This window comes from Heptranchias perlo, chromosome 32 (genome assembly GCF_035084215.1).
Source record: "Heptranchias perlo isolate sHepPer1 chromosome 32, sHepPer1.hap1, whole genome shotgun sequence".
NCBI lineage: Eukaryota > Metazoa > Chordata > Chondrichthyes > Hexanchiformes > Hexanchidae > Heptranchias > Heptranchias perlo.
The window spans coordinates 18,319,277-18,337,134 of record NC_090356.1 but is presented as its reverse complement, the minus strand read 5'-3'; the positions used below and the strand labels follow the sequence as shown (position 1 = coordinate 18,337,134).

At 43.4% G+C, this 17,858-nt stretch overlaps 1 protein-coding gene across 1 annotated transcript in view; it reads right to left on the bottom strand.

The window, feature by feature from the left end:
• Positions 1-974: 974 nt before the first annotated feature.
• The window catches only part of epha2b (eph receptor A2 b), a 46,216-nt gene continuing 29,332 nt past the window's right edge, over positions 975-17,858 (bottom strand). Inside the window, exons 7-17 of the mRNA XM_067970526.1 lie at positions 15,502-15,664; positions 14,298-14,388; positions 13,690-13,748; positions 13,085-13,210; positions 12,542-12,724; positions 12,355-12,416; positions 11,381-11,590; positions 9,387-9,536; positions 8,260-8,453; positions 4,580-4,735; positions 975-2,473 (exon numbers count right to left, since the gene is read on the bottom strand). Of these exons, the coding sequence (XP_067826627.1) occupies positions 2,365-2,473; positions 4,580-4,735; positions 8,260-8,453; positions 9,387-9,536; positions 11,381-11,590; positions 12,355-12,416; positions 12,542-12,724; positions 13,085-13,210; positions 13,690-13,748; positions 14,298-14,388; positions 15,502-15,664 (1,503 nt within the window). The 3' untranslated portion in view covers positions 975-2,364. The remainder of the gene's footprint in view (positions 2,474-4,579; positions 4,736-8,259; positions 8,454-9,386; positions 9,537-11,380; positions 11,591-12,354; positions 12,417-12,541; positions 12,725-13,084; positions 13,211-13,689; positions 13,749-14,297; positions 14,389-15,501; positions 15,665-17,858) is intronic.

Below are 17,858 nucleotides of genomic sequence, written 5' to 3'. Positions count from 1 at the left end.
ACCACCTTACATGTTAGGGCATTGACTGGCTAATTGGGAAATCCTAGCAACAAGGCTACTTCTCCAGGTAGACCACAACATACACAGACACACACAAAATACCTCAGCAGGGAGGAGTGCAGCTTCAGCAGTGACTCCTTGCCTCTCATTAACTGAAGTCACGGTTGGCACGGAACCCTGGCTATTTGAGCGTACGTTCCCATACTCAGAGATCCCTCATCAGCTGTTTGTTGTTAGAGGTCTGCCTTCAGCAGGGTGGAAGGGCCTATGAAGGAAGCTTGCAATGTTCCAGCCATTTTGACTTCCTAGACATTTGTACTAAGGATATGAGAATGTGATGTTGCACAAATTCCACAATGCAAACTTGGCAGACCATGTGCGCATGCATGCATCTGCAGCAGGCTTTAGGATTTATTTACCATTTCACTCATCAGTGTACTCTCAAATGGGTGTAAAGCAGATTAAATGACAGTAGAAACTTGGACTGTCTCAAACATATATTAAAGTGAGAGAAAAAAAAAATCACAGGAAACTCTACCAGTACACCAGCATTTATTATATAAAAAAAATCCTGGACAGGGCGCCTCTCAGCTTCTCCACAGGCTCCGTTCACTTTGGTCTGAATAAATAAATCATTTTCTAAGTACAAGCAAATTAAAGACAACAGAGTAAAATCACACACTTGCAGCCAGAGGCGACAAAACGAAATGGAGAGTTAAATAAATTAAAAAAAAGATAGGAAAGCGCAGAATAAATACAGTTTAAATTATTCATATTTTTCCTTTTTTAAAAAAAGAGCAAAAGTTTCTCTAACTATTTCTGAAAAAATTTACAAAATATATATATATATGTAAGATTCCTATAAATCAGGAAATAAAATTCAGGCTGTGCAAAATCACTTTCTTTTTTGTTTTAATTTAAAAAAAACCTGGATTTGAAAAAAAAGGGGTCTCCCCCCCCCCCCCCTCCCCCATAATGCTGTGTGCAAAAACTCCCCCCTCCCTTTGCAACGAGCTGCTCCTTTATTGCTATTTTGTTTATGGATCATATTACAGAAGTGCATTACAATTACACACAGTATCGGGAGAAGGAACCTGTGAAATGGGAGTGTTTGCAGGACGTGGAGATCAGATACTGAATTTCAGGGGAGTTTAACTTTGGGATTTAGCGATATGATGCATTGTTGGCAGCTTATATTACAAGCAGTCATCGTACCCATCATTGCACCTCCAGGAGTGGGTAGAGGTAGTCTTTGAATCGGCTGAGTGAATCATGGCTGCTATCATTTGGACGTGGTAGGAAAACCAGTCCCTCATTATACATATGAAATATTGCCCAAGGGCAATAGTGTTCCCACTGCATTTTAAACACTAGCCCAGCATTCAGAGAACATGTCCAGTACCCCATTGTGCAGTAGTGTGTTCTAACTGTTTGATCACACACAAGGACGACCATCATCTTTCATGGGCACCAAGCATATTACAGCCCAAATCGTGGGAGAATGGGAATTCACCATTACATATGGAAATCATTCATTAGGGCCTGATGAAAGGATCATCAGGCCCAGCCAACTGAGAAATGCTGTATGTACTTCAGCCAGCCATGGCTGGACTCACACTAGTTGCATCATTTCTAGAGTTCAACATGGCATTATAAACATGTTATAGTTTGCAAAAATTACATTTATACAGTCATTAAATTAGTGTTCTGCACGCCATCTATTAAACGTTGGTCTGGTTTAAGTCCATCAAGTTTGCTAACATCAAGCTGGTGCATTAAACCCCAAGAAATAGGAAATGTAGAGTTCAAAAAATAAATGTTTCCTGAGAGAGTCTCAACTTGAATATAAAAGAAACTCTGAAGATGGGTGTTGGATAAGGAGACATCCCCTGCGATAGTCCTATTACTGGACGCTTCTGTCCCCTGTTGCTATGGAAGGGATGAAGCCAACCACCAATCTACAATGTACTGATTAAACTACACAACGCCTATTAGAACTGAATGCGGCTTGGATCCAAATGAACCAGTTCATTCCCTCCACACAGCACTAGCTCAAGCAGTTCAATTACAGCCGCATCTGCTCAAGGGCTTCTGGAAGGCTCCCTGCCCTCCCAATACACAGAGTTGTGTTAGACTCTTGCCAGTGGGGACCCCAAACACCGGATGAGAGGAGTCACGAAGTCCGGCTGGTAATACGTTCCCTTTTTTTTCTCTTCCAGATTTTAAAAAGATAAAAAGGAGTTTCTCTTCAGCACTAGATCCCTCCAGCAATTGAGTACGGAATCGTTTTTCATTCAAGTATTGCAAGTCGTTTGGAAAAGGCTTTTGGGGTTTTACCCCTGGGGTGCAGTGTGCAGGCAGAGTTCACACAGTGTATACACCCATGCTGTTAGCCTGTTCCTGCAGTCCTAGGATGCTGTAAGCAATCCGCTTCTGGTGCCCTGGTAATCGGACTCCGATCTTTTTCACATCCCTGGAAACAAAAAAGACAGGGTCACATTTGTAAAATGGACGAGTCTCCTCTGTTCTTACCACCTGTAAACAATTTTACAACACCAAGTTATAGTCCAGCAATTTTATTTTAAATTCACAAGCTTTCGGAGATTTTCTCCTTCCTCAGGCAAAGTATCATTCTACTGGTGGTTCTTACCACCAGTAGAATGATACTTTTTTTAGTCACTAGTCACCATGTGTCATGACTTTGGACGCATATGCCAGAAGATTTCCTTGGCTTGGTATTTCTAATGAAATTGTGACCATGCGAATGCTAGAAATAGAGACCAGAGGAAGTCTTCCTGCATCTGTCTATGACGTAACTATGCACAAGCCTAGATGTTAGCTTGCAATGTTAGCATCGGAATGCTTACCGTACCTGTACAGTGATCTTTTCAACAGAGGTAGTAAACCAGACAAATGCCTCTGTTCGAATAGCAGATGAAGGAATGTCAAACAAACTGATAAAGCATTCACACGTCAACAGTAATTTCGAAGCTATATAGACACCAGAGGAAATGAACCCCACAGGCAAGCAGTTCTTTACTCTCAGAGACTGCTTATACTTGGCTCTGGTAGAGCTTGGGAAAGAACAGGTCGTTTCCATCCATTAGTTACATTCTCCCAGATTAGGAAGGGGTGTACAAGATATGTACTACATTGGGTTTCTTTGTGTTCCACCCCTACATGTCCTAGTCTCCATGGAGATAAGAACCTGACATTTATACTCAGGCATTTCCTGTTCAGTGAGAAAGAAGTGAGGGGGCATACTGATCCTGGGCCAAAGGTACTACACAAGGTGATTCCAGCATATTTCACTGCTCTGCTCTGTTCTGCACTCTTTACAATGAAGGGAAATTCTTCCGTCGTTTACATGGTTTGTTTTAAAGCTCCACAGAAAGTGTGTTTTTTTGCTTCACCCTGATAATTAGGTCTGCTTTACAGAACAAGCCACCTGTCTCCTGGGATAACTACATTTACCCAGCACCGAGGAATGTAATGGATCTGCTTCATGCAAATGCATTTTCCCCCACCCACAGCCCTCCAACTTCAGTAAATCACTTTGAAACCCGCCAGTGTTGTGACTAGGAGTTCTGTGTACTAATGGTGATCAGCAACACCTGGTTTGTGAACTGCTTGTTTTGTTTTCCATTCCCATTTTTCTCTCTCAATTTTTTTTTAAATAAATGAGTGCACACATTATTTTTGGGCGTTTTAATTCCGTCGGCCCCAACCACTCCCATTATCTGTCTTCGTCTCACCATCACTACAGGTTGAGTCAGTTTCACACTAATGAAGGCGGAGCTTTCATACACTGCTCAACAATTAAAGAGCAGATTCACGCTCGTTTAGGACTATGGGTAAGTTTTGCCTACATTAGGGTGAAACGGACTCTCATCCTATAGCAGTAGTGGGAATACTGCACCACTGTTACAGCAAATTGGGCCACAGGCAATGTTGACCACAGTGTGCAGGGACGGATGTTTATTTAATCAAATGATAGCTCCATGTCAAACTGAGAGAGGTCAGATTGTCCTCAATGCTGCAATGGAAACTATTAATAGTACTTCCTTGAAGTGCCTACATATCCATGTGAAATTCCCCAGGAAAGCAGATATTTTCCCAGCAACTTGAGATACAATTTCTATTAAACATCCTTTCCGTGCTGCGGGCTCTAGCTGTAAACTGATGAGCAGAACGAGATTAAGAGTTTAGCAGATTTAGAACACATGGGAGTTGGAAGTCTTCCTGCGATCCTCCTTAGAAAGAATGCCACGAGGCATTGGAGTGACTGGTATTCAACTTACAGTCATACCATCTCCAAGAGAGTGGGCATGACAGTCACGGTCTTGTGAAGGTTTAGAGACTAACTTATCATAGACAACCTGTCCAGTTATATTAAACACTGACTCCACATCACTGGGAACAAATCAGAATTTGTTTGAAGCAAAACTTGTGCCAAAAAATAAAATTAACAGCCTAGAAACTGACACTAGTAGGAAGCACTTCCTCCAATCAGGCACACAGTCCAAGCTGTGCTGTGACCCGGGGCGGTGGGTGAGCAGTGGCCCACAAATGTACTTACTCTGTCGTTAGCTGTACAATGTGCTCCATGGTACTATAACCCGCTGTCATAAAATTCTCCAAATACTGTCCCATCTTTATAGACTCCAACCACTCGGTGACTGTGCGGAAGATCATTCCATCGGTTCCACTGGTGCTGGGCAGGCGGATGGACACCCTGCAGAGAAACATTAGATGTGTTGGACCATCAGCAATGTATTTACAAGTTTGGGATGCAGCGTCATGTTACACGTGGGATAAATCCAGTTACATCACTAAATGAAGCCTCCTGAGGCATGATTGTGGTAAGTGGCTAACATTATTCCCTTCCCTCCATACACTTGGCTGCTAAAGAGGTTATGGGATTGTCCACACAGCTATCCTGGTGGTTTCCCTGGGTGAGCCTGCTAATTTGTGCCATGGTATGGACAACTTTGCTGCAGACTCACTTCACTAGAGACTGCCCTAATCCATTTCATGGACTGCCCTTACAGCTCGCAAAGAGATTTTCATCCCAATCCAGAGCCTATTTGCAGACTGAGGCTTATTAAATGCAGACCAATCAAGTCTCAAATTTGGAGTTATTTCAATTTAAAACTGTTGCCTATTTTAATACATCTTCAATGGGGACACAAGTGTGTGTGTGTGAAATTTATGAATCATACTGATTTAGCAGGTTATGATGTCCTTGTAGTGAATGCAAGTTGGTAGTTCTAGCCGATTGTAGAGAATTGAAACAAAAATGGCCGACCAGCCAGGTCAAGGAGAGATCAGATTGATAAAACGGCAGGTGTCTAACACAACCAGTGTGTTAAATATACCTTTCATGGATTGCTGAGGCTGTGTGTAGTCATTAAAATCACTAAAGCTTCAGTGATTTGATCATGGCATTGAGCTGCATTAAGCTACTTTAAAAATATAATACTGTCAAAACGCTCTCAGAATCAAGAACTTAAGAATGGCCTCTTCTCGTAAGATGAGAAATGGCCATTCATCCCATCAAGCTCGCTCCTTTCACAGATCATATACATTCTACCCTATCGCGCACTCTACCACACCCATTTAATCTCTCAAAGAAAAGTTCTCTATACATGCTCCCTGATACCCAAATGTAATTAAGAAAACTCCAAAATATGAATCCGTTCTCATATCTTCACTATTTTGACCAGGTCTGCTGCCCTCCACAGACATAACGGGGGTGATTATAAACCCCAAGAACGGGTGGGTTGGGGGCGGGTGGGAGTTGAAAACAGTTGTTTCTTCGTGTCACAACCGCAAAATGTTTGGACTTTGCATTCCCAGTGGGAAGCCTGTACTTTCCCGCACCGACGTCAAACCCGGAAATAAAGCCGGGGTGCGGTCACAACCCAAAAAAACAACTATTTTCAACTCCCACCCGCCCCCAACCCACCCGTTCTTGGGGTTTAAAATCACCCCCAATGTTTCACAGGTCCCAGGAACACAGGAGTCATTGTGTCACATCGAGTGTTTGATCAACTCTGGTTTGGAATGGGATTGGTGGTTATAGGGACAGATTAATCTGGCTTCTTTTTGAATGCTTCAGTCGACTGAGCGTCAACTGGTTTTACTGGAGTCTGTTCCATATCCAGTACCCTGTGGGGACAGAGTTTATTCTGATCCTTAATCTCATTTGAAGCCTGTTAATCTCCACAAAGTTAGCCTGATTCAGTATGGCCCCAAGCTTGGGACTAACTGCAATCCAGGACGGGAAGGGTTAAAATAATCGGAAAATAAAAACTGCATAGAGGGATAATATATCACACCGATCTACAAGTTCACGTGCTCACTCTCGGCAAACATAAATCCATAATTATTTTCCGCCCTGAACTCGTTCGACATGCCTTGATTGCTGGGACCTGATCGCATTGCCCACAGCCATTATTCAAATAGGAGTTTTTGTGGTTTCCCCATTGTTCGTGCACCTGGAGCATTGGAATGTGTGCTTCTGGGACTATAGAACCATTAAGTGAAGAGCTGGATCCCCGCCAACACAGATTGCATTACTACTTCTGGATACACAATGCAACAAATCTAAAGCACCAGTCAGGGCCAAACCTGTACCCCAATGTATACAGTACCAGTCAGGGCCAGGCCTGTACCCCAATGTATACAGCACCAGTCAGGGCCAGGCCTGTACCCCAATGTATACAGCACCAGTCAGGGCCAGACTTGTACCCAAGATGGCCTGGCATCAGCATGGCTGGCTGCATGTGTTTGTTTGAACAACTCATATATAAACTGCTTAAGCCTTTCATCGTTTCTCGCTCATACGGAGAGGTCACTCAGTCCCCTCACTTTTATGTTTTTTGGCAGCAGTAGATTGTTAACCTTTTGGATACTTAGTACAATGGTTAGAGAATATTGTTTCCTTGTAAACATAATGATTAAAAAAACCAATTTGGACACTTCCTTCATTCCTTGCAACACGTACAGATAACCCAGACATCTCACAAACAGATAGAAAACATCTCACACACCTACACACAAAACTCCATCATACACATGGATGACCCAATCATCATACAGATAGATAACCCAATTTCTCTCATACACACACAGCCCAGTATGATACATGTTGGATAAGCCTGACATCACACTAACAAAAAACAAACAGGGTGACTGTAATGGGGATGGGCAGGGTGTGAAGTGGATGAACCTATTTAAATTAGTGGTCACCAAACAAATCACATTAAATGTTCCAGTAAATCCCTAGATAAAACCTCTAAGCGAGTTAGTTTACTGGTGATCCCAGAAGGCCCTTCAGTGCCCCATCAAATCACACAACTGACAGGGAGTTGGAATCCCTCGGTGGAGGTCCCATGGAGCCCACCAATTTACCAGGTATTTGGACAATTTTCTTTGATTGGAAAATTTGGTTCAATATTAATCAAACTGCCAGCAGTTGACTATCAGGTCAAAAAAGGATCTTCGCCTTCATTTAATTGTTAATGTTGGGTATGGATAGTACTGATAGCATCCTTCAGAAGTCTGACATCAGTAAACTGGTCTATACAAAGTTTGCCCATTAGCAGAGAAATAGTCAACTGATTTGAGGTGTGGTTTGTTAATTTTCTTCTCATGGTGTTAATTTGTGCTGTGATTGCCCAGGTACTCCCCAGTACATCACCCAACTGATCATTCTTCATGAAGAGGCAGTAGGCTATTTGACGACAGAGGGAACATCACAGCCACGCCCAATCCTGTCCTCATTCAAACAAAAATAAAATACTGCGGATGCTGGAAATCTGAAATTAAGAAAAAATATTGGAAACACTCAGCAGGTCAGGCAGCATCTGTGGAGAGAGAAACAGAGTTAATATTTCAGGTCAATGACCTTTCATCAGAACTGCTCCTAATGAAAGGTCGTCGACCTGAAACCTTGACTTGGTTTTTCTCCACAGAGGCTGCCTGACCTGTCCTCATCCACCATTGACACATGCACTATCCAGCTTGGGGGGGCGGGGGGCACAGAGGTCACTGGATAGTAATCAGGACTGGGAACCCTGGCTGATTTTTCCTCCCTCCCTATCTCAGGCCAATTGTAGTGACACATTCGAAATCAGCTAACCAGATTCGGGATTGAAGTAAAAATGCATTTGAACCTAAAAGCGCAAGTCATCAGCTGATTCCAGCTCTTCTAACAGAATGTGGGGGTTGCTTTTCATCTCTCACTGGACCTACCGTGGATCGAACTCTGCAATGTTTTTCAAGGACTCTGGGTTGCGGATCAATTTGTCGAGGATGTTGACAATGTCACAGAATTTGGGCCGTTTGGTCCTCTCCTGCTGCCAGCACTGCATCATCAGCTGGTAGATGGCCGAGGGGCTGTCCATTGGGGCAGGCAGGCGGAATCCTTCATTTATCGACTTCATCACCTACAAAGAGATACAAAACAGAAGCCGTTGAATTCAATAAACTGGGACATGGACAAGTGCCGTCCGTTTATAACTTGAAATGCCAAAGGAAATAAAACATAACAATGATCAAGAGATCGCATGTCAAGGGCGGTGAAGAACTCTTTAAAAGGTCCCTCAGCCTAATTGCTGGCTGTAAGGCTCCTACTAGAAATGAGGGTCATCGAGCTCCTGGTAAGCACGGGCTCACAGCACAAAATGGTCCCTAAATTGGCAATCTCACTCAGTGAGGCCGCAAGATATGTTTTGTGGGAAACGGAAAATGCCACAGTGGTGCAGTAGGTGCTTTCAGAAGTATATTGTTGGGACAGTGCATCGAACCAGTGTAGTAACGGATTTAAGAGTACTTGATGCTGACACTGGGTGCCTGAAGTGGACAATGTTCCATTCCCCAGTACAAACACCCCTCACCTTAATTAGCATTAAATGGTAATTCAGTCCTCAGAGCATTAAGTTGCTAAACCCCTCACATGTAAACAGCCAAGTAACAAGAACAGGTAGCTGAAATCCTCAGAATCTACAACTGGAACCCTGTTCATTATTATTCTACATCAGCATCTTGTGGTAGATTTTTTAAAAATTAATAGATTAAAAAGTTTGTTCGAAATTGGAGAAGTTCTAGAAGACTGCATCTTTCTACTGCATATGTGGGTGTTCATTCCTCTGAACTGTACTTCCTGCCTCTCTGTCCTCCCGAGCTGCCCTTTCTGCCCCTCGGTGCTCTTCAATTGCCCCCTCCCTCCCGCATTGCCTCTTCTGCACTTCAGTATCCCTTATATTGTTTTTCTGCCCCTCTATGCTCTTATTTGCCTCGTGCATTCTGTTCCTGCCCCTCTGATTTGGTTAAATCCAGGGCACAAGAGTTTATATCGTTTGCGTAACTTCATCTCTTACCTCATGATTGGACATATCCCAGTAAGGTCTCTCCCCGTAGGACAACACTTCCCACATTACAATGCCAAAGCTCCACACATCGCTTGCTGAGGTAAACTTCCGATAAGCAATCGCCTCTGGAGCGGTCCAGCGGATGGGGATCTTCCCGCCCTGAAAGAAACACATCTTCAGCAACTGAGGATTGCAAAGTTTCCCCAATAACATTAAAATTAAGAGTCCCAGGAATTCAGAGCTCTCAGGACAGCCCCTGCCTTAATACTGATAGTTTCAGCTTGTCGTATGACAACTGGCCATGAAGATTGTCCCTCATCGGGGACATTTCCCACACCACAGATTCCTTTTATTCTTTCAAATTTTCCGCATAATGCCTCGTTCAACCTGCAGCAGATTTCTTGCTGCCCCAAGTGGACAACTTGCAGCCTTTTGCCCAGTGTGCAATTATCGATCTCTCTGCCTGATCCGGCACAGGCATGATGGGCCGAATGGCCTCCTTCTGTGCTGTATCGTTCTATGATAACAGATTTCTGTTAAAAAACAGGTGACAGAACATAGAAAGCCTTAGAGAGGGTGCAGAAGAGATTTACTAGAATGATTCCAGGGATGAGGGACTTTAGTTACATGGATAGACTGGAGAAGCTGGGGTTGTTCTCCTGGGAACAGAGAAGGTTGTGAGGAGATTTGATAGAGGTATTCAAAATTATGAAGGGTCTAGACAGAGTAGATAGAGAGAGAAACTGTTCCCATTGGCAGAAGGGTCAAGATCCAGAGGGCATAGATTTAAGGTGATTGGCAAAAGAACCAAAGGTGACATGAGGAAAAACTTTTTTACACAGCGAGTGGTTAGGATCTGGAATGCACTGCCCGAGGGGGTGGTGGAGGCAGATTCGTTCAAGGCCTTCAAAAGGGAACTGGATAAGTACTTGAAAGTAAAAAATTTGCAGGGCTATGGGGACAGGGCGTGGAAGTGGGACTAGCTGGATTGCTAGTGTAGAGCCAGCATGGATTCGATTGGCCGAATGGCCTCCTTCCGTGCTGTAACCTTTCTATGATTCTAAGATGCCCCAGAGAAAATGGGAGTCACCATATTCACGAGGCATTTATTGAAATGCTGGAGAACCAATTGGCTGCTTGCAAGTTAAAAATTAGGAAGTTAGGACTGAAAAGGGAAACTTTTTTTTACCCAAAAGGAGCAATAATGGTAGAGTAAAGTTACCAGGGAAGGACACTGAAACAGACCATATAAATGGGTTCTAACTGGATATGAGTGACATGGTGAAAAACATTGGGCCAAATCACTTCTTCCTATTTCTAAAAATCCTTAAATGTATCATGGGTACAAATACAAGAACAGGTTTATCACAGCGGGTAGGAAAAGACACTGCCTACATAATCACAATTAAAAATTAAAGGTTATTTAAATGGCAGTGTAGATAAGGTTTTAAATGATGGGCATCTTATAGATAACCGACATACAAAGAAAGTACTTTGGAATTGCCGGGCTGGAGTCTGCTGGATTCAAGCTTTAGAGCGATGAGTTACAACAGGGAGGGCAACAGTGATGATGAGGATACAGGTTAGTGTGGTGACAATATAAAATCGAGGCAACACTCATTCTTTGCCTCATACTTTCCCATTTTGGGAAAGTGCTTGTAAAATTGTGAATTCCACAGCAACAAATCAAATATCATTCTTTGTAGGTAAGAAATTTAAGTACTTAATTCAGGCTGTACCAATACCGATTCACAGTTCAGGGGCAACATTCAGGCAGTATTTTTGTCCAAGTCTAGTCAAATGGTTCAGAGTCTGTTCAGCAAGTTGCAAGAAGAGATTTATATTTCACATCTTGTCACATGGCACCACTCCAATGTTTTCTTAAGCACTAAGGGAATTCCACGATCCCAGACCCTACTTGGCACTACAAAGATTCACAAACAGATTCTCCTCCCCTCCCCACCGCCAAAGAAATCCATTTTTTTCTACAAAAAGACACTCACGCTAGTGGTGTACGTCCCCTCGGTGTCATCTTCCAAAACTCGGGAGAGCCCAAAGTCTGACACTTTGCACACCAGCTGACTATTCACCAGGACGTTACGTGCTGCAAGGTCCCGGTGTACGTAGTTCATGTCGGAAAGGTACTTCATGCCAGACGAAATTCCACGTAGCATTCCAACCAGTTGGAGAGAAGAGAACTCCCCATCGTTATTCTGCAACAGAAGAAGAAATTAATTCCCATTAATCTTTAACTAGCAGGACCAGATCCATGAACCCACGCACTCACTTAACATTAATCAGCATTTAAACAATTGAACACCACTGAGCAATTACAGGAGTCAGCGAACTAAACACCTATGAGCCCAGTCATCATCCTCTGAACCGAAAATGATTTTAGGAAAATGTGGTTTCTACCATCACAAAGCAAATCATAGGCTGTACTGAAAGGCAACTCCTGTGTTTTCCAATGTTCACACTCAGGCAGAATGGTTTTAATAAGCTGCTTGCATCACAATATCCGCAGTGTGCCTGCAGGGACATCTCCACCCCTGGAGTTCAAACTGCAAGGGTCAAAGGGTCCATGGACCAGTCCTCTGGTCACCTTTCACTGCTGGGAAGAAGATTCTATGAATCACATTTTGGATACTGCTGAAATCAAATTCAAGGAAATGGTCACGAGTTGTACACACTCAGTGTAGTGACCATAGGGCCAGACTGTAGAAAACTAAAGAGACAGGCATAATTGAGGATCTCTGTGCTGGCTGCGAGGGTTGGGTCATCTTTTACACTACACCCTCTTACCAGGTGTTGCATGGAGAAGTGAGTAGGAATGTCGTCCTCTATACAAGTCAGGGTAAAGAGTGTAATACACAAGGATGCTCCAGAAAATTTCCATTTCAACACTTAAAACAGATTAAATGTCTCAGATTCTTATTCTAGATGACTTCAACCAGAGATCTAAAATGTAGATACTTACCCGGAGATAGGCATCTAGTGCTCCATTCTCCATATACTCTGTAACAATCATCAGGGGTTTGTCTGTAAGGAGACAGAAAAGACAGTGTGTAACACAAGAGCATATCCAACAGGCAGATTCACTCATTCTCTCTCCAGGAAATTCCACAGAGGAGTTTACAGTCTCTTCATTTAACCAAGTTACTCACATTTGGTGACGACTCCCTCCAGGTGAATGACATTGTGATGACTGAACTGGCCCATGATGCTCGCCTCGCTCAGAAAATCGATCCTTTGGCTTTCAGTGTAGCCCGCTTTCAGTGTTTTAATAGCTACACCAATCTCCTTCCTCCCTTTCTTCAAAATTCCTTTGTAGACCTCACCAAATTCACCTGTCCAGGTACAAAGCAGAGAATCTGTTTCAGGCAGGGATTTTTTGAAGCACAATCAATCAGCTAGAACAGGCACAATACAGACACCACCGTGAGTATTGGCTTGATGTGGTGGAGCAGGCTCGAGGGGTTGAATGGCCTATTCCTGTTCCTATGTTCCCTGGCACTGCCGATGGCACAGGCCTGAGTCAATACCAGCAGAGTCGGTCAATACCAGCAGAGTCGGTCAATACCAGCAGAGTCGGTCAATACCGCCCAACAGTTAGGGCGCTTTGGAGCGCACCTATGTTTTACGGTCACTGTGTTGCTCAGTAAACAGTTGGATACTAGAAGTAGTTGTCATGGTAATGAGTTACGTACCAGCTCCAATCACTTTCTGCTTGGTAACAGCAGATGGATGGATCTCGTCAGCAAACTTTAGGACAGCCTGGTTTGGGTCCTCATACGTGTGTGGATCAACATAGGTTTTCAGAGGCTTCAGCTGGTCTGTAGGCACAAAAAAATAAACATTTTATACGTGTAATCTGTCTCTGTTACACGCAGCAGGTAACATACTAACATTAACAGTTGTAAACGTGATATTGGTAGCCATATGGCTTAAGACGGTGAGAACGCCTGCAGATACAAAACTACACAGCCTTGCATGGTGAGGCTCACAGGTAACTAAACAGAGCCAAGTGGCCTAGCAGGGTGAGGGAGCCTGTGGGAGCTGTGACTACTACTGCATTGAGGAACTGGCATTTTTCAATATAGAGTCAGTAATACATAAGGTCTGCAGCAAGCACATGTAGAAAGGCAACTTGAACACATTAAAAATCAAAAATCCATATTTTCAAAACAGTTATAAGTGGTAAAACCAGAAGACGTTACTCAGCTTATAAATAATTTAAAAGAAAATTCTCTCTCACTGCCTCCATTCTGACTCGGTTTATCGCCCCAAGGCAGGAACTTTAAATGAGACTTACCAGGGAGTTTGGTGAAATAAATATCCTCGGGTCTCTGACGAGCACGGGAATTGCGTTTCCTAAAAGAAAATATATATAGATTTTATTATTTTTTTTAAAAAGTTCATTCAGGAAAAGCATAAATGACCGTATCAGATCAGTCTGGTTTTGAGGATGCATGGTCGATAATTTTGATCATCGAAAACCAGACACTAAAGATCTAATTTTCAATTGCTGCAAGAAATTAATACAAATGACTGACTTCTTTTATGTATGAGGTCTGACCAGTTGTGTGCTTGTGTCACCTTCATCTGGTTTTGGATGGGGAAAAAACGGCCCCTCTGGGCAAATTATACGATTTGGAATGGTATTGTCCAATGTGTTTGTTCTGCCCTATACTAGACACTCACTGACTTACAAAATACCAGGAGCCCAGTGCTAGATACAGCATTATTGAAAGGTTTACCACACCATGGTACATCTGGGCTAGGTCCATATCTAGAGTACATCACACAAGTATCCAGTTAAGACCTCTAAAGTTATAGCTCACATGGAAACACATTTAAAGAAAATCCTACAACGAAGAGTACTGAAGGGGTTAAATTGATCGCTACAAGTTAAAAACTCACCTCTGTCTAATGCAGACAAAAGCAATCCCCAGCAGTATCATCGTGACTCCTCCAACTGCCATCCCCACTATAAGGTTTGTCCAACTAGAACCTGCTGAAAGAAAGGGAAGAGAATTATTTTCTCATCCTGGGTTCCATCTGAAGTTTTAACCTGCTGTACATTTCCATTTTATTTCAGATTTACACCATTCAGGTTTTTCTTTGGATCTCCTACAACTACTATTTTATTTCTGGTGAAACTCCTGGGAACTGACCCATCAAGTGGATGTTGGTCAGGCACTGCACAGGGCCGGTCCAAGCTTGGTTTTAACGCAGCACTCACAACAGTAGTATTTACTCTCTGCACCCAGACAGCTAACCACAGCGACCATCATACAAAGCACTAACAACACAATGGATTCAATAAAAAGAAAGAATTGTATTTATATATAATTGCCTTTCACGACCTCAGGATATCCCAAAGTGCTTTACAAGCGATAAAGTATTTTTGAAGTGTAGTCACTGTTGTAACGTAGGAAATGCGGCAGCCAATTTGTGCACAGCAAGGTCCCACAAATAGCAATGTGATAATAACCAAATAACCTGTTTTAGCGATGTTGGTTGAGGGATAAATATTGGCCAGGACACCAGGGAGAACACCTCTGCTCTTCTTCAAATAGTGCCACGGAATCGTTTACATCCACCGGAGAGGGAAGACGGGGCCTCGGTTTAACGTCCGAAAGAGTGTCAGCCTGGATTATGTACTCAAGTCTCTGGAGTGGGGCTCGAGCCCACAACCTTCTGACCCAGAGGCAAGAGCGAAACCAACTGAGCCAAAGCTGACACCTCAAGCCCACAGACCAAACGGAGGTGGTGGGGGAGAGACATGGGAGCCTTTAATCTGCTAACTTGACCTCTTGGATGGACTGTAAGGACCTGAGCGGTTTTAAAAACAAAGGAATCAAAGAGAAAAAATGCTGTAAATTGGGTTTAAAAACATTAAATGCTGGGAGTACACTGCAGATCCACCATCATCCAAAAGAGAAAAAGCAGGTTAACGGTTTAGTTTCTGAAAGGATTTCCCTCCAAAACGTCTTTTCTCTTACATGCTGACAGACCTGCTTTGTATTCCTTGCATTTTCTGTTTTCATTTTAAAAAGGAAAGAAATATTACAAACGTAACAAGAGGAAAAGAACAATCTGAGAAACTGTGACGTTGCATCACCTTTATCTGGAAGAGTCAGGAACTCGTACGTCTCACTGTAAAACCCGGCTCCCTCTGGCGTCAACGCCTGCACGCGGAAAACATACACGGTTCCAGGCAGCAAGTTTGAAACCTTCACGAGGTTACTGTCGGAACGCAGCACCGTGTAACTCTGTTGATCCACCTACAGGGAGGACATTGGAAAAAAGGCAGATAAAATAGCAGCTCCCATCAAGGCAATCGAGCTGACCCCAGCCTCTTGGGGGTCGGGAGGGGGCAGTTGCTCTCAACAGAATGTAAAGTGAAATTAAAATTCTCCTTTTTGTTATTTCTCTTGTTCTGTATTGCAGTGGGATCCTGGTGATTAAGAGGTGCTAATGATCTCTTTGGAGCAGTGAATGGACGTTATCACACAAGGCGTTTCATTAATATGTAAACCTTTAGAAATGCTGAGAGTTAAGCACAAGGAATACATGCATGTTAAACAGGGGGACTACGAGGCTTTTGTAATTCACAAAACAACAAAAGATTTACAACAGTCATAAACCACAAAACAAAGCTCAAGCCACTTTAATTCATCATCAGTTACTCCCGAGGTCATGAATGTAGTGTTACAATGTGCTGTAGACAGATTTTTTTTGTTATAAATATACGGTTTTATTTTCTCTCCCCACTAAAGATGTTGACTTGTACTCGGGAATGGGTTCGCCACCTTCATCCAAGTGACCGTTCTTCAGACGTGAACCTAGTCAGTGAATATTGCTGGGCTATTTGACCATGGCATGCATCACTCAAATCTTGGCATCCAAGCACATGCACGCTCCAGCAAGTCACTGGATTGTGATCAGGAATATTGCTGATATCCACCGCCCCCCCCCCTTCTCTAGCCCAGGGGCACCAAGGCCAGTTCAGCACCTCCAACTGCTGAGATCAACTAATTCAGCACAAGTCAGGGATCAAACCTGGAGCTGTTCAGGACTGTTTTAAGGAGCTAGATGCCATCGACATTCTTGCAGTTTCTCAGACAGTCGGGATTTGCTGGTGTGAGGGGTAGAACCTCACAAAATTGGATTTTGTTTTACATCCAGATTATTTTGGAGAGTTTCTTGTGTGAAATTCAGTCTCTTTCCATAGCTGTGCTACTCCCTGGAGTTTCACTAATTCTCACTGACAGGCTGTCATTTTGCACTTAACACCTCGAGGGGATTATCTGGGTGTTTCTTACTCATCTCAACGAGGGATTAGTCTGACTAGTCCTCAGATATATGTAATAGTATCTGTGTTTCAGGATGTTACACTTATTAGCCAACACAGCCTTGCAGCTGCCTAAAGTCCAACACCCTCACTGGCTCGTACGTTTAAAATCAGACTGGTTTCTGATCACTTCTTGTTTACACACATCTACTGGTGTGAAATTCTTTTGGTCAGCGGGGCGTTTGACATGCATGAAAACCATCACCATGTTTCGATCTAAATCAAGCTGCTGACAAATCGACATCCAATCTGTAGGGTTTCTGTTGACCCAATGTAGTGCACACTCTCTCCCCATGGGGACACATCTCGGGTTACCCAAGTCCAGAGAGCTTAGGTGCAGGCGTAGCATCTGCTTTCGGTGAGGTGGAAGGACCTACACAGGGCAACTTGAGTCATGCCAGCCTCCTTGATGTTCATGTCTAATGCAGTGTACTAGGCTTACTCATCGCCAACTGCTTAATGCATGTGAGCATGTGAGAGGCTTTGGTAAAAAAGTGTGCCAGGCTAACTCCTTTTCCAGAAAGGTTGGTTTAGGCCGAAGCCCTTCGTCCCTTCAGCTGCTTCATTTTTTGGCACAAATCCACCTCACAGCTGGGCCCTGGATCTCTCTCATGGGCTGGAGGAAGCCCTTCTGTGGTGTGCTTAGGAGATGTGAACCATGAAGGAGAACTATTTGGCCACATGGCATACGCTACAAACAACCTGCATTGGGATTTTATTGTCATCGAAGAAAAATGAAAAAGACTAAAGTCCTCTTTGCCCTTCCTCAGCACGATTCTGAAGGACTATGTCCAAGCATCCACCAGAACCTCCAGGTACTGATATAAAGCAACATTTGGATAAGATGCCCCTTGTATTTCCCAATCAATACTTTGGAGGTCCTCTCTTGAGCTGTGCAAGGCCATCATACTGTACTTGTAGGACCCCACCACCACTGAATCCCACCAACTAGCACACGGTTGAAGATAGTGAGTAGAGAGCATTAAATCCCTAGTTGAATCTGTCAGCAACGCAATATCATCTGTGATCAGAAATGCCGCAATATTTTCAGAAACGTCTGGAACAGACAGCCTGAGGCCATTCCGTAAGATGCCAGAATGAGAATTTGACAACGGACTGACAGG